Source organism: Trematomus bernacchii, unplaced genomic scaffold (genome assembly GCF_902827165.1).
Source record: "Trematomus bernacchii unplaced genomic scaffold, fTreBer1.1, whole genome shotgun sequence".
In the NCBI taxonomy this organism is placed as follows: Eukaryota; Metazoa; Chordata; class Actinopteri; order Perciformes; family Nototheniidae; genus Trematomus; species Trematomus bernacchii.
In genome coordinates this window covers 11,731,513-11,747,670 of record NW_022987648.1, presented here as the reverse complement: position 1 = coordinate 11,747,670, position 16,158 = coordinate 11,731,513, and the positions used below count along the sequence as shown (strand labels likewise).

The window sequence follows — 16,158 nt, the reverse complement described above, 5'->3', positions numbered from 1 at the left end:
AGACTGATTTGATCTCATTAGAAGACCACTCTGATCTTTCTGTAGGAACATCAAGCCGTGACACTTTTTTTATCTATAACTGCAGTTACATAGCAACTCCGTCTCTTTCAACTATTTTTTGTTTATCTAAAAGAAAAGAAAAACATGTCTCCGTTTGCATCACAGGACTTTAATTCAGCTTCATTGTTGTCTTTTATTTATTCATGCGAAAAAAAAATTCTAAGACCTCTGTTATTCCGCTCTCCACGTCAGCTTTGTCACCTGTTGCTCTCTGATTAGTGAGGCGAGGGTTCACTGACATTTCAGTAATTGTTTAAAAGTCAACTTTAGAAATATGCCTATGTCTGTGCTCATGCATACATCTGTGTAATATGACAGTGGATGGTGCAGCACAACAAAAGCTTATTGTTTCAAATGTCACTTCCCTCAGTCCTCCTCCTCTAGCCGGTTCCGCTGCGAGTGTGTGTGTGTGTTTGTGTCAGAGAGAGAACATGAGACAAAAGAGCAGAGGTTAAGTGGCAAAGACATCAATTCCTACATTAATAACACACTGATGGTATGTACATCATCCCCTTTGTATACTAAACACTTGATCGTCAGTAAATGTGTCACAAACAAATATGGATTGAATTCATGATTGCTTGAATGGCATGACGTGTTTTATTGCCGAAGCGTTGCGAGAAACACAATTTCTTGAGGCTAAGATTTTGGTTTATATCCAGTTATTGTTTTGAGGGGAGGACCTTAAGCTGTCTACACACCAACCCGATTTTGGGAGTCAGAGGCCGTCAGAGGCAGTCGGGCATTCGCGGCGCCCTACTCAGGTTGGTGTGTCCCGCACCGTCGTCTCTTTACGGCACCCTTTCACACCTCCCGCGGGAGCTCAGAGAAAGTCGGCCCAAGCAATCACTCTGATTGGCTGTTCACACTACCGCTGCCTGCTGGTAAGGACAGTTATTGCCACTCGTCGACTGAAGTATTTGCGGTGTGTTCGTAGGCGGGCGGCGTAGCCGACGCAGGCGACGTAGCTGACGTAAAAGTCGGGACGCCTTCGGTAAGTGTTCTTTGGTCTCAGGTGGGTGTGTAGCGGCCTTTACATCTTTGGGGATAAACCTTTCGACTTTATCCTAAAGACCTATCAGATCCCCCTCTGCTTTGTTTATAATCCCAGCCTGCCCTTTGACTGTATAAAGTTCAGGAGAACAGATTCATTACAAACAAGACAAGAATGCTGCAGCTAGGAGGGTGATTGAAACTTAGATGAAACAAAACATGGCAATATCAGCTTATTTTTTAAAAGGATAGCTTGTTAATTGTGACAGTGTTGTTACGGAAGATCTGGAAACCCTGCAGTGCTCTGTGGGGACCCTAAATTGCTAATCTGACATTTTTTGATATTTAAAGTATAGAAAATTACAGAAAAAGCTGTTTCTATCCTCTCTAATATAAATACATTGTATGCTTTTTATTGTTATAAGGACAATCATTGCATTTTGGACTGACAAACAAAACATTTAAAGACATTATTTAGGACTTTGAGAATCCAGGATGAAGATCGTTACCTAGTGATCAGAGACAAACATTTTAATCCTATATTTGAACAATATCATAAGAAAGTAATCATTTTTTGCAGCCCTTATGGGACCTCTTTATGTTCAATGTTTAGACTTAACTCAAGTACTGCTTGAATGACCACAGGATATTCACCATTGGTATGTTGCTAATGAGGTGATCAAGTAAGCCACCTTTAGCATCAATTAGCAAGTGGTTCTTTGTCAGCATACTTGCTTCTGCGTATGGAACCATATGCAAATCAGATTTGGCTCATTAGTGATGTAGGGTAATGCAAATTGGAATCATATCTGCGACTCATGTGGTATACACATGACATTCCTGTCCTGTGCATTTCCTGAGTAACATGTTTTTTAAATACCTACACAGAGATACTCCCATCAAGGTAAAATAGTCTTTAAATTGTCTGTGTCTTGTGCCATTGTAGTGGGTTTCAGAATGTAAAGTTGGACAGGTACAAATAAGTGGAATCATTATTTAAAATATGCTTTGAACTGCTTTACATTTTTTCCCATTCTCATATTCTTATATCTCACCTCTGATAAGGGAGTGCTGATTAGTGCTGTATAATTACTGCATGAGATCATTTCAGCAGAATGTAGTAACGTGTGTGTGTGTGTGTGTGTGTGTGTGTGTGTGTGTGTGTGTGTGTGTGTGTGTGTGTGTGTGTGGTGTGTGTGTGTGTGTGTGTGTGTGTGTGTGTGTGTGTGTGTGTGTGTGTGTGTGCGTGTGCGTGTGTGCGCATATGTGCATGCGTGTGTAAAAAAAAAAGAGAAACAGAAAGCATTGTCAGCATTTCATTTGTGGGTCGGTTACATAATTTCATTTTTTATTGAATTCGTCCTGATTTAATTTCCAGCCCAATTAAACATTTACGACTAATTTATGATTGATTCCAAATGAACTGCTTCCTGCTGTCCTTATTCCCTCCATCTTTGTTTCCTTTTCTCTCTCTCTGCCTTTACCAGTATTTGTCCATTCTTGCCTGTACGTTTTTAGTTTGTATTCAGGTTCTTTCCCCGCAAATAGGAACAGTCACTTCTGTAACTCAGTTTTGAAGTAATCTATATGTTTCATTTAATATGAACTAATATGTTCCTTTTTCTGTTTAATTAAATCGTAGCAAATTACATGTTAGCGATCATGTTAGTTCAAACTTCATTGTTTTTTTGGAGAAAGTGACAGTCTTAGTGTGTGTAGCTCAGCCTAATAACAGGTCTGTGTGTGCGTCACACACGTGGCATCTGCAGCTCTATTGAAGTAGACACACACACACACACACACAGATCCACAAGCTACCGGGCATGTTGATTCACCGCAGACAGATGCCATCAGACACACACACGCAGCTAGAATTACACTTAGGGCTTGGTTTTCATTAGAGAAGTATTTGCTGGAAGAAGCCATGTCACTTCTTGGTGTGTGTGTGTGAGTGTGTGTGTGTGTGTGTGTGTGTGTGTGTGTGTGTGTGTGTGTGTGTGTGTGTGTGTGTGTGTGTGTGTGTGTGTGTGTGTGTGTGTGTGTGTGTGTGTGTGTGTGTGTGTGTGTGTGTGTGTGTGTGTGTGTGTGTGTGTGTGTGTGTGTGTGTGTGTGTGTGTGTGTGTGTGTGTGTGTGTGTGTGTGTGTGTGTGTGTGTGTGTGTGTGTGTGTGTGTGTGTGTGTGTGTGTGTGTGTGTGTGTGTGTGTGTGTGTGTGTGTGTGTGTGTGTGTGTGTGTGATCACTACCAGTCAATGTGTTCCTTGTTGCCATTGGCCGTCTTTGTGGCTTTAGGAAGTTGGGAGGAAAGCAAAAAAAGAAACTGGGGGAGAGGAGAAAGTGAAAGGAGGATTAATAAAGCAGCAGTGATGGAGAGCATGGTGATCAAAGGAGGGAGGAGAACACGGCTGTGTAACTGAAGAAACAATGAAAACAGTGAGAAGATAAGTGAGGGTAAAGGGCAGAAGGTGAAAGGGATAGATGTAGGGTACGTGGCAACAAGAGAGGGAATGAAGAAGGGAGGGTGAATGACACATGAAGTGAAAGAAAAGGGAGGAAGGGAAATGACTTCAGTAGCAGTGAAGCTGGATTCACATCACAGGCAAAAGATGATGCTACGCCGCTATCTGCTAAGTCTAGACAGAAGTATTAATAGAGAATGATGGAGAGAGAAGGAAATGCTGAGGAGGAGTAATGCTCTTAAGTGTAAAGGTCTTATGGATATGTGGACAGCAGATTCCCCTCTCGACAAGCTGGGGGAAATATATAAAACATGTAGAAGTATTAACATCTGTTTCTTTTTTTTCAGTGGCAGACGAGAGCAACGTCGGATCCCTGGTTGGAAACACTGAAGGTAAGGCAAATACAAAACAACTACACCTGCTCATAATCAATGTGATAGAGACCGAGACACACTCAATTTATTCATTGGTGCATAAAAAACGTAATTGGGGAAAAACGTAATTTAAAGTTGGCATAATATGGATGGAAAAGAGCAAAAGAAAGAAAGTCCCAGACCACAAAAACCCCAAGAGAAATGGAAAAAGACCCAAACAAAATGGCTGCAATCGGCTGAAACAGTTAGTTTAAAAATGATGTGAGAACACACAATACTTCTTCAATTCAGATCAAAACGGATCCAAAAAAAATGTGGATGCAATGAGCTGGAAAGATGTATACTTAAAAATGATCTGAAAACACACAAAAGCACTTTTCAATTTGCTCCATACTTTTTAAAAGAAAAACGGCATCCAAAGATGAAAAGAAAGGGAAGTAAAAGAGCAATACAAGTAAAAGCCAACACCAACAACGTAATCAGGAAAGTATGAAGCAGAAGAAAGTAAAAATGGTGGCGAAAAAAGCTGAACTTGGGTAAGTTTAAGAATGAAAGTAAGATTGTACACCGCCGACATTTCTTTAAGTGTGCTAGGCAAGAGATAACGTGTGTTTTGTCTACTTGATAGCACACATCATTTGAGTTGCCCATCAGACTTGATTTGCTACTAAAATAAAATATATATTTTTTTTGTATTTGTTCTTTGAGCAATCAAAACAGCCCCTGCTGATTCTCTGCCTCCCCCATCATCACTCTCTTTGAAGTCACTATTTACCATGTGTCCTCCTTTTTCCTTCCCCCTCTCCAGTTGCATTTACATGCCACTTGACTTTTCCTCGTGTATGCCTTCTCTTCTGTCTCCTATACATTTTAGCTCCTCTATACCTCACGTTAGATATCTCCTCAATTTGACATAAGTGCAAATGAAAATAATATTCTCAGAGGGACTTGAGAGAGAAGAGAAATGCAAACCTATGGCCACTTCTTAAATACACTATAGTCAAGTTTGTTCTAAGGGTGCAAGAAACAAATGAGATAGAATGCCAGATAGTCACCTGAGCCTGCACACACTTTTTAAAGATTGATGTCAAACTTTTACTGTTCTCTTTCCCTTGAAGTATCCCCCATGTCATTTGGAGCTATAGTACTTCAATGTAAGAGCACTCATTCCACTCCACGTCTGTCTTACTGTCTGCCACTTCATTGTTGTCAATCTCTGCAGCCTTTTTCCACGTTCTGCTGTATATGGTGGTTTGACTTTTATGTACTGGGTCTATAACTATTCTAAAGGAAGCAAGAAAGACAATTTAAGGAGCATAAAATACAAGATACGGACAGAATGCGATGCAGAGTTTCGCATATTTTGAGCACCCTATAAAACAAAAAAGACTTTCCTCTTGTAACAGCTGAAAAGATAGGAGAAACATCTAGTTTTTCCTTTTGAGTTTCTCATCTTGGCTTTGGAGCTTAAGTGTAACAGGAGTCCAAAAATGGTGCTGTATGAGCCAGACATTGGGACAGCAGTTAAATGTGTTCCTGACAAGATATAGTGATGTAAAAAGGAAGTCAGGGGAACATCTTGCACGTCTTGGGAAAGAGGATTACTTCAGAGGGATTGACAGAGTAAACATGTAGCGGTAAGGCTTTGTGGAAAGAAAAAAGACAAGTACCGATAGTGTCATATACTCTGGTTGTATCTGCCAGTAGTTTCCAAAACAAAGCTTTTGCTTGCCAGCAAAGTTAATCTGTTGATGTTCTGTCCGGCTTTATTTACTATTTAATCATTTGCACTGCCCTTTTAGCTGTCAGAAAACTGTAAAATAGAAAGACCTTGAGTAGCTATTAATTGGTGTAACATGAAATGTGTCTCCTCAATGCCTTTTCCTTGTGAGCATATTTACCTTCATTGACAGAACTCAGTGAATGGAACGTATAACGTTTGGGAAATACGACTGGTTATTATAGATAAACAGTACAGTAAAGGTATCTAGCATGGCCACAATAACTTGTAAGTGGTGCATTGGGCAAATATACATTATATATATTTTATTTCCCTCTTTTTCCTGAAAATACTCACTCTAACACAAACCATTCCCAGTAGGTCAACACAAACTTTCCCAAAACCACTTTTTTGAAACAATCTGTCAGCATCCGATAAAGTTGCAGGAGAGAACCATGAAGTAAGAAAAAATGCAGTATGCCGAGTCAACATATAGGTCTTCCCTTTAGACCTAAGTGCAAGACTTGGTCCCATCTCTGCATATTACAGTTTTCCATCTTGTTCAGTTAATACTGCAGCTTTTGATAGTGTATATAGAGGAATACAAGCCAAGGTAAGCTACGTGACTTTACGTTATCAAATGTGCTCCCTTTTATTGTGTTGAATTGTAGGGTACATCTTGTTGTTGTCTTTCTAGAAACTACTCCATCCTTTTAAAAAAAAAAAAGCTTTACCCCGTCCTGTGACTCTCTTCTATTGACTGCAGTCTTTTACAGGGCAACCTACAATTTAGATTGTAGTGATACCTGAACGTCGAAGTGAAAGCTGACTATTTTTCCTCTGTAAATCTCACCATATTTCCAACCTTTTGAGTTTTTGAGTTGTCCCCAGCAGTATGCCTGTTGAATACCCGGTAAAGCCTTTATGGGCCTTTTCTTCCTCGAGCCTACTCCCTGTACCTGTTGCTTGTCAACGTGTCTCCTGTTTTACAATGCCACAAAGCCCAGAGAGCTGTTAAAGAGAGTGTGTGCCTGGCAGGCGTGACAGTTCTTTCCAACCCACTTTCCTTTAGCTCTAATGTATTTTTTATAACTGACATGCTTCCAATAACCCTGCGCTGAGACGTCAGCCAGCTGCATGGACTTTGGTGAGAGAGGGGCGGGGGCCTGGCAAGTGAGGACTTTAAAGACAATGACTTCTCGGAAAGAAATATTTTTTCGCTTCCAGCAATGGTCTTTCCCTCCACACCCCAAGAAACCACAGTCACACACATGAAACTATTACAGTTATGGTAATGTTATGGTAATGGAAAGTCTCCATCATCCTGTGGAAAATGTGAACCTCGGAAGATTTCATATTATATTATAATTTTGTAGAATCTCAGATGCAAAGTGATGGAAATGGGAGACATTATTACAATGTGTGTGTGTGTGTGTGCATGTATGGAAACCTTCCGTGAAAGCGAGCGGGTGTATGTGTCTGAGTGGGTTTTTTTGTGACTAAATGCATTTCCCATGTGTGGATGCTGCAGCTGATCACATTTTTGAATCTCTCTCCGGTGGTCAGACAAGCATGACATCTTTGTGGTGGCACAAATAAATAGGAACTAAATCATTCCAGTAATAAATCAAATCAGCTGTTGAAGAGGAAACACGTGAAATACAGTTAGAGTAACAGAAGGGATGCTTCAAGAATACATTCTAATTACACATCATTCAAGTCACTGTCATAATATACCGTACAGCTTGACAGACATGAACAGTGTAATGGTGAAAAGGTACATATCAGTTCATATCTTTCTTAAGTGGAGATACTTATTCTCTCCTCAAGCTACTTTAAATAGGACAGTCAAACGCACACTGCTGACGAGGCATTAAACAAACGGTTGCAGCTGTGTTTCTTTCAACACATTTTCCTTTGGTGATGGGGACTGCCCGGAGCGGTGTGTGTGTGTGCTATGTGTGTGTGTGGTCCCAGAATCAGAATATGAAATTAAATAAATTGTATGAAATTAATGAGGGAACAAAAAAGGGAGAAAGTGATGATCTTTTTGTGTGTGTTTGTCAGTCAGAGGGATCATGTTTGGATGATAAAGAAAATAGGCCCCAGAATGGAACCTTGAGGAACTCCACATGTCCGCTGAGTTGCGTAATTATCGTTTGAATTAGAGTAGCTCCTGTCTTTTATGTATGATTCAAACCAGTTTTGTAGTGTGCTAGAAAAGTCCCTACAAGTTTTCCAGTCAGTCTAGTAATATGTTGTCCACCATGTGTCAGCATGTGCAGATGTCTTCAGTTGTTCACTTGTATAAAAGGTTCTTACATTTGTGTGAGTGTTAAAGGTCCCATGTCATGCTTTTCTGGTTATTACCCGTCCCCTTGTGTGTTATGAAGGTTTTTATGCATGTAAACGGTCTGCAGAGTCAAAAACCCTCAAAGTACACCCTGTAGCGAGTAAAACTCTAACACAGAAAAGACCTGTCTATGCTGCCCCAGAACGCCTTTTTCCATTTATTTCTTCCAGGAACCGCATGACGTCATGCGGTTCCCGGAACCAAAATGGACAAATCCGCGGAGCTCCTCACACACCAGGACCTTTAGCGTACATTTTCAACTAACAGGGAGTCCCATTGACTTGCATAGAGCTCCCTGGTTGGTAATAGACGAGTTGGGATCGCGGAGAAATGCTCTCCGCAGACACATTCTCACAGCGTTTATAAACCTTTTTCTTACTCAATATCAAGCCACACTTATTGTTTTGACTTCGGCTGTGAGTGTTTGTGTGTGCTCAGGATGAGTTTCGCGCTGTCCTGCTGTATCGCCGACCCGGAAACCACACCATTAAGCCAGCTCACTGAGCAGCGAGCCTCGCAACGTCCCGACCAATCAGAGCACACTGGGCTCACAGGGAGGGGGGGGGGGGGGCAGGAGCTCCAACAAGCCGTTTAGGACAGATAGTGAATACACATACTATACAGAGATGCTGTATGAGACACCAATGTGAGTTTGGAAGATTGCACAATATAAATCTATTTTAGTATACCTCAACAATGGAATTATGATCAGTGACAGTGGCCATGACATGGGACCTTTAACTAGGTGCTTTGCCAGGAAAACATTTCAGATTTTCCGGAATTATTCTTATATGTCTATCGCTGAGGACACTCTCCCATGCACAAGCGCAAATCAACACACCCAAGTCAAGTGTTTCTTTAAGCAAACAGGTGTTCGAAAAATCATCAACAACCAAATTATAGTTCGTTGTTTTAATGTCTTTCTATTGCCTTATTGTGGTTCCCGCCAACCCACCGCCATCTCTCTCTCACTCTCTTTCTTTCTTGCCAACGCCATTCAGGCTTAGAGGCTGACAAACAGGCTGAGGAGCTTAGAATGAGCACCATCGCTCTGAAAATGCATATGTGTGTCAGGGGATCGTGTGATGCTGAGGCAGGCTGGTGCAGTCCATTGTCTGAATCTCTCCCCGGTGGAACTTTGACTTTGACTACGACAATCACACACTGTCAAGACTCTGCCAAAACTGCGTCTTTAGAGAGCCTCATCTGTCTCTACCCCCCCCTCTCCCACATCTCCGTTATTGTCTCCATTTTCTTTCATCTTTTCTCTCCTTTTTTCCTCCTTTTTTCTATTTCCCTTTTTCTTTGTTTCCTGGTGTTGCAGATGTTGTTGTGGATTTAACCTGAAGCCACCTTGGTAGGCTGATGTGAATTGACGGATTCATTTGTCAGATATATACCAGGACACGTGCATGCATGTGTGCCAATCGATACTATATGTTAGCTCTTCGCAACATGTTCTTCAATGCAAAAGTCAAAAAGCTGAACTAAGCAATCCCTTCTTCCCAATCGTTGTTACCATTACTCTTCACATTGCCTAAAGTTGTGCCCGATTGATCTTTAATATATTTTGCTGGTGCATGTGTTTTTTCTGTTTAAGGTATCTGTCTGATGTGTTTAGCACACATTGACGTTTCTTTGTCTTTGTGCGGACTCTTGGCTGCCTCTCTTATATATTGAATACCCTTTGACCCCTCTCCATCTCCCGCAGTAAGCCAATAAAGGTGAGCAGTAATCAGGAGATGGTCCGGGTTGTCGTTTCCCGCTGGTACAGCCATTCATCTCAATCAGGCTCCACACACTGATCACTGACATGTACTGTACTGTATATCGTATGATGCTCGAGAGAAACGGGAGAACAGAAAGTGAAGCCATTTGTCTCTGTCCTGGACTAATCAGTTACATTCTCATTGATGGATTCATTTTGGATGAGTTTTGTGTGTTCGTTGGAGAGTGTGTGCTTGCTTGTTTACATGATAGATACTGTCCCATGTAACTCTAGGCCACATCTAAAACTACAGAACACTACACTGTAGCTTTCCTGTATTGTAAAACATGGTTGCAAATAATGTTGAACTCCTGTCTCTGTTCTTAAAAATATATATTTTTTCAGTGACATATAGTGTCTGTCGTTTAGCTGTTGTTCAAGGTACACATCTCTGTCTTTTGAGTAACAGCTGGACTAGGATATGAGGAAACCTGACTGCTTTATATCATCATTGACTGTAAACCAACTACTCTTCTTAACCATCTTCCTAGGTCTAACTGCTTTAGCATCAAATTGGTAGCTAATAAGCAAATCTACAATCAAGTCTCAGCTAGCTGTTGCAGCCCATATCTGGCGTAATTTGGCGGAAAGTCCCTTTTTTTATAACGTCTTATTTTGTTTGCTACAAATACTTGTGAAATTTGCATTATTGCTGGGAAAATGGCATGGTTATGATGATATCCTAGACAATGGAAGGGCACATTGTTGGGAATCAGTCTAAATTCCATGTTGTTATGGAAGATTTGTGTCATCATTTATTAGCATTTCTTCTTAGTTGTTGCTATTCAGTGCAGCAGCACCTGCATTCAACTCAGTGGGAATCAGTTAGTAATGACATGAGGCTGAAAATGATGTCACATACTGTTTATGATGCACATTCAATTATTATGGAGCCCCATGGGATAGCAAAACCTCATTTCATCTGCTTGGGAATTGAAACACAGACATATTATATGCTAGGAGTTGTTGCTTACAAGAAGGATCCTCCATCCACAACCTAGGATATGTTATAGCAGATACACACTCACACATTCAGCACTTCCCCATCTCATAAATGTACAAATGTTGAAGAAAGCCCAAAGGCATCTAATCACATACACAAGAAAACGATTTAGGAGACATGTCAACGCTTTAATGATGTTTCTTTTGAAGTATACGTGCTGTGAAACAATCAGAATGCATACAAAGAATGGTTCAATATTCAAAGGTTTTATTGTCATGTGCACAAAAGCTACAGTGTATTGTTGGGAAATACAAATCTTTAGTCTGGGACCCTGCCAACAGCGCAACATACAATATACTTAAGACATCAATAACAAAGAAATAAGGAAGTAAATTAGAGAAATACAAATAATACTTTGTTGTGGCCTTTTGAGCCAGGTCATAACATATGCATCTGTGGATATGTGATGGTTCCACAATGCTGTTTCCATTAGACATTGACAGCTCTCATGTTGCGTTTTTCTGAAACTCCGGATTTTATTACGGTGGAACTTCCATTGACGGCACAAGTAGCAACGTCCGATTTTCCCCTTGCTGAAAATAAGTGAGAAGCATGGGTGTGTACAACTAGAAAACTAAAGCAAAAAGGAAGTTGCGTCTCCTCATGAGAGCTTCTAAATGTGCCTTGGTGTGCTGGAAGTTGCTGCTGTTGTTGAATCTGCTGGCTCTGCTGCCGCAGCCTGCTGCCAAAGCCGCTCCTTGGTGTAATTTTGACTTTCAAAGTAGCCCATTGCCTTCCTGCCAACAAAATAGCCTTGGGATAGCTTGGCATTTCTCTCTCTCTTTGTGTTTTGTTTTAATTTTTTATTTCTCACTTAAGTCTCTCCCCCCTTTTCCCTCTCCCCCTCTCTTTCTCTAGTTGTCACTCCCATCCTCTCCCTTTCACTCGCTGAATATATTTGTTTTGTCGTTCTATAGCATCCTCTCACGATCACTGTTATTTTTCTCTCGCAACCCCCCCCACTCATCTCAAACCACTCTTGTCTTTCTTGTCACCCCCCACCCACCCCCCCTCCCCCTCCCTCTATCTCTTTAAAAGCAGCTTAATTCTATCATCTTACAGTTGGACAGCAGTAATTACATTTATGACACAAATCCTGCTACTCACAGCAAAATACTGTGTGTGTGTGTGTGTGTGTGTGTGTGTGTGTGTGTGTGTGTGTGTGTGTGTGTGTGTGTGTGTGTGTGTGTGTGTGTGTGTGTGTGTGTGTGTGTGTGTGTGTGTGTGTGTGTGTGTGTGTGTGTGTGTGTGTGTGTGTGTGTGTGTGTGTGTGTGTGTGTGTGTGTGTGTGTGTGTGTGTGTGTGTGTGTGTGTGTGTGTGTGTGTGTGTGTGTGTGTGTGTGTGTGTGTGTGTGTGTGTGTGTGTGTGTGTGTGTGTGTGTGTGTGTGTGTGTGTGTGTGTGTGTGTGTGTCCATCCATCTGATAACCCAGCCCAACACCGCTAAGCTATTTATAATACTATTTATTTCTTCCCTACTACCCGGCTCAGAGGTCACAGTCCTGTGTACATACCACATGCTCTTATGTGTTAGACTTCTAAAACTGACTGCAATTGCCCTCAAACTTTGTAGATCCCCAGTGGGAAACGCACTCTGACCCTGCCTACGTACACTGAATTCAAACGAGGAACATCACATGCATATGGAATGTATTACATCTAAAGAAAAAGATGCGTGACTGAACGCTAATGTCTACAAATTGAGGCACGTCTTTTCAGCCTAAGCGTGCAGAATTATGAATTCATTGTAAGTGAAATCGTCAGAAGCTGGTTTAACTTTGAAGGCGCCTGTGTTTTGAGAATGTTGTTGGCAACTGCAAACATGTTGGCTTCAAGCGTTTCTCATTAGAGTGTGAATAAAAGAGAATAATACATCAAAAGGTCCTGGACAATTAATGTTGAGTTTTTTGGTGGCCTTGGTTGAAATGTTACTGGCAGCCCTAATCCACGGTCCTCAGAGTTTCCAAACGGGGGATTATCTATTCTTAAGAATACACGCCACTCTTAGCCTCTTGAATATACTGTTTGTTTTTGACATAATGGTATGTATCCTTACAAAATAATGTTTGAATTGAGATAAAGACCCTGCTGTGCTCCCTGGCAAAGGATTTCATAACGTTTTTACTATAGTTTTCTAAAGGCACATGCGAGTGTTAGCATCTGGAAGTCATTTATCAATAGACACAACACAGGCAGATGCTTCCTATCATACCCTTTGACATAAAAGAAAACGCTTAAGAATCCCTGCTCTTCTTAATTGTTGATAGATATCAGAAAAGATCTCAAATGCTCTTTTGAAAGTTGAAAACTCATGAGACTTTACTACAGTACGGAAGAACAAGTAGTAGGCATTTGATTTGAAATAGCCTTAACCTTTGACATGCAGTGGGTGGAAAGTTGTTGTGTTCTCAAACACAAGTGAATTCCTTTCTAAATCGTTAAGCATACAGAAAGTTTCCGTCATTCACTTTAGGTTTACAACTACAAGTTAAGACATTTTTTGCTTTTGTTTCAACGTTGTACTGTCATTCAAAACCAGTATGTTGAAAAGAGGTGCTGCAGCACAGGCAGTATGACACAAATCAAGACCTGTTTGAACATTAAAGCATGGAAACATGTCACAGTAGAGGAACACCATCCAAATATCAACCTAAACATTTGCATAATATGACACATTTCGAGATACTGTCTTCAGTACTGAGTAGATTAATGTTAACAATAATAATAATAATATTAATAGTAATCCATTGTATTAATTGTTGTGCTTTTCCAAGTGCTTATAGCGATTTACATATTACATATTTTAGACAATACATTGAAAACTTTGGACAATATCCACAGAAGCAAATTAGGGTGAAGTGTCTTGCCCAAGGACACATTGGCATGTTGACTGTATGATAGTATAGTTCTGCATCATGTTGTCTACTTGTAACACACATTTTTTTATTGTGAATCCTCAATTAGTAGGGTCAAAACATTAAGTAAAACAAACATATTCCCTTCTGATATGCAGTTGACTAGGAGTAGCTTAAAATGGAAATACTCAAATAAAGGTCAAATACCTCAAATATATACTTGAGTACATTACTTTACCATATGGGTTGGGTCAATATAGAATAATCACATTGCGCCTGTGTGATGTTTACTACTTCTGAATATAATGAGTTTATGGCAGGGAGTGTCACACATGGCCCCTGTCCATCTCCTGTCCTAGCATCCGACCTATATTATGCATGTGCATACATTCTTTGCACATTATTACTGTGTGTGTGTGCGCTTGGTTAATGGTTGTTTAAATAGATGTGGAAGTCACAGCCCTCTCATATCCTCTGCTTTCAGAAAAACACACTCACACACTCACAGGAGTTGTGTGTATATAGGGAATCATTAGCTAAAGTGATGCAGGTTTGGCTATCATGAATCACAGTGGCATCATATCGACAAGCCAAGGCCAGCGAGGAATCCAAAGTGTGTTTGTGTGTGGTGTGTGTGAGAGAGAGAGAGAGTGTGTAGGGATTACCAGTATTTTGAGCTGGCAGCAAGCCCAGCTTTCCTCCCTTCTTCCCCATTTTTCTCTGTCTCCCTCTCTGCCTCCGCGGTATTCCCCTGAGGAAACTTAATTTGCTCTCTGCCTGTCATTGCTCCCTCCAGTCCCTTCTCCCCCCCCCCCCCCCCCCCCCCCACACCTTTCCCACCATCAGTGTCTTTCCTGTTTCAGGTGGCACACAGTGACAAACCCAATTGGAATACCTCCTTCCCCTCTTTTGTTGTACAGCCTGCAGTCCTCACAGTGGGCTTGAGGCTGGACTTCACCACTCAGCGGGTCATTAGCTTTGGCCGCATTTCTGCAGCATGATTGCATTAATTGTTAGATCGTTTGTGTCAAGTTCTTTGGGTTCGCTGTCGCTTTCTCAATGTCTGCCAGAACTTAGAAAGCTAGAAGAAAACAGAGGACACATCACACAACTCAATTCCTTTCCTCGTCTTTATTTAATTCCTTTAAAACAGCTCTGCACTTTAAAATAGACGGTTGCATTCTCAAAATGTTTAGGTTTATAACCTTTGAAAATAACACAAGACAAAATAAAATACTCATACTGATAGCTCTCATAGCCCAAATATAACCATTAAAAAACCTTTTTGAACATTGTAGCGCTGCATCATCGGCATCGAATATCAAAGGCTACAACACCAATTTCCGCAGTTACGACAATGGAGGCAAATAAATGAAATCAAACAAGTAAAATGTCTTAGAAAATGTATGTCTACTTAGATTCAGTTCAATTAATGTGTATTTGTAATACACTATTGGCTATAAAAGCAACTAAGAATCTAAAAAAAAAAAATACATAAAAATAATGAATTTAAATATAGCCTTTTGTCCTTCCAGTTAGTTTACAGCAGTTTGTTTACAACACCTGTGGACCTCACATATTGCTAAAACTCTGAAGCTTCACAACATGTCTAATCTTCTCCTGACTCCCTTGGATACCTCATTCACCTCTCTGTCTTCTCGCCCATCGCTCTCCTCTTCATCATCCTTCCTGCTGGATCCCTCCCTCCCTCAGTAATATCTCTCATGGTATACTTGTGATGATGGATGGAGAACCAGTTAAAGTGAAGCAGACCTCACATCCATCACAAACTCAACAACAGCAAAGTTAACTGCATCACCGTTTGTTTTTTCTCCTGGCTCTGCTCTCCAGAGTGCTCCAGTGTTATGGTCATTCTGTCTCAGAGCCAGCGTCTCCACAGCCTTTTTTAAACCAATCAGAGCAGGGCACAGCTTGGTAAACCTGTTTCATCAGAACTGGTCAACATTGGACACTTTTTACCGTGTACATGCTTATTATGCTGTTTGTTTTTTGATTGTGGTTGTATTTTTTAAAGCAGAAAGACAACGCTCCCGTAGATCCTTGAAAAGTCTTACAATTTATTGAAATCATGAATAAAAAATGAAGGCTTTAATTGGTATTATAAATATATATATTGTTTGTTTGTAGCCTTTATTTATCCAGGTTAAAAAATCCCATTGAGATCAACGATCTCTTTTACAAGGGAGACCTGCGGCACATTTAGTTACACATATAAAAACAAACAGAAAACAAAAGGACATCACAACATAATTACAGGGGTATACATTAGCAACCTATTTACATTTACAGGTATCCAATAATATTTCATCCAGCCGTGCTTTAAAACGATGCAAGGGAATCAAAATGCTCAGTTTCAATATTTTTTGCATGGTGTTCCAAGCCAGAGGAGCAGCGCACATAAAAGCTTTAGCACCTAAAACAAAAATAACAAAAAAAAAATATATATATATATATAAATTGGTAAACTCTAATACAGATATAGCATTAATTCACCAAATGGCTTGCCTCATTACTGTCTTACAGATACAGAAGATGGAAAAGGTTTGTGTAAAACT

The 16,158-nt window shown here is 40.5% G+C and overlaps 1 protein-coding gene across 4 annotated transcripts in view; it reads left to right on the top strand.

Moving 5' to 3' along the window:
* Window positions 1–16,158, top strand: part of pard3bb (par-3 family cell polarity regulator beta b) — a 236,063-nt gene that overhangs the window by 117,262 nt on the left and 102,643 nt on the right. For all 4 annotated transcript variants that reach the window (XM_034134298.1, XM_034134299.1, XM_034134297.1 and 1 more), the window contains exon 17: window positions 3,858–3,902. In XM_034134298.1, coding sequence (XP_033990189.1) covers window positions 3,858–3,902 — 45 coding nt within the window. The remainder of the gene's footprint in view (window positions 1–3,857; window positions 3,903–16,158) is intronic.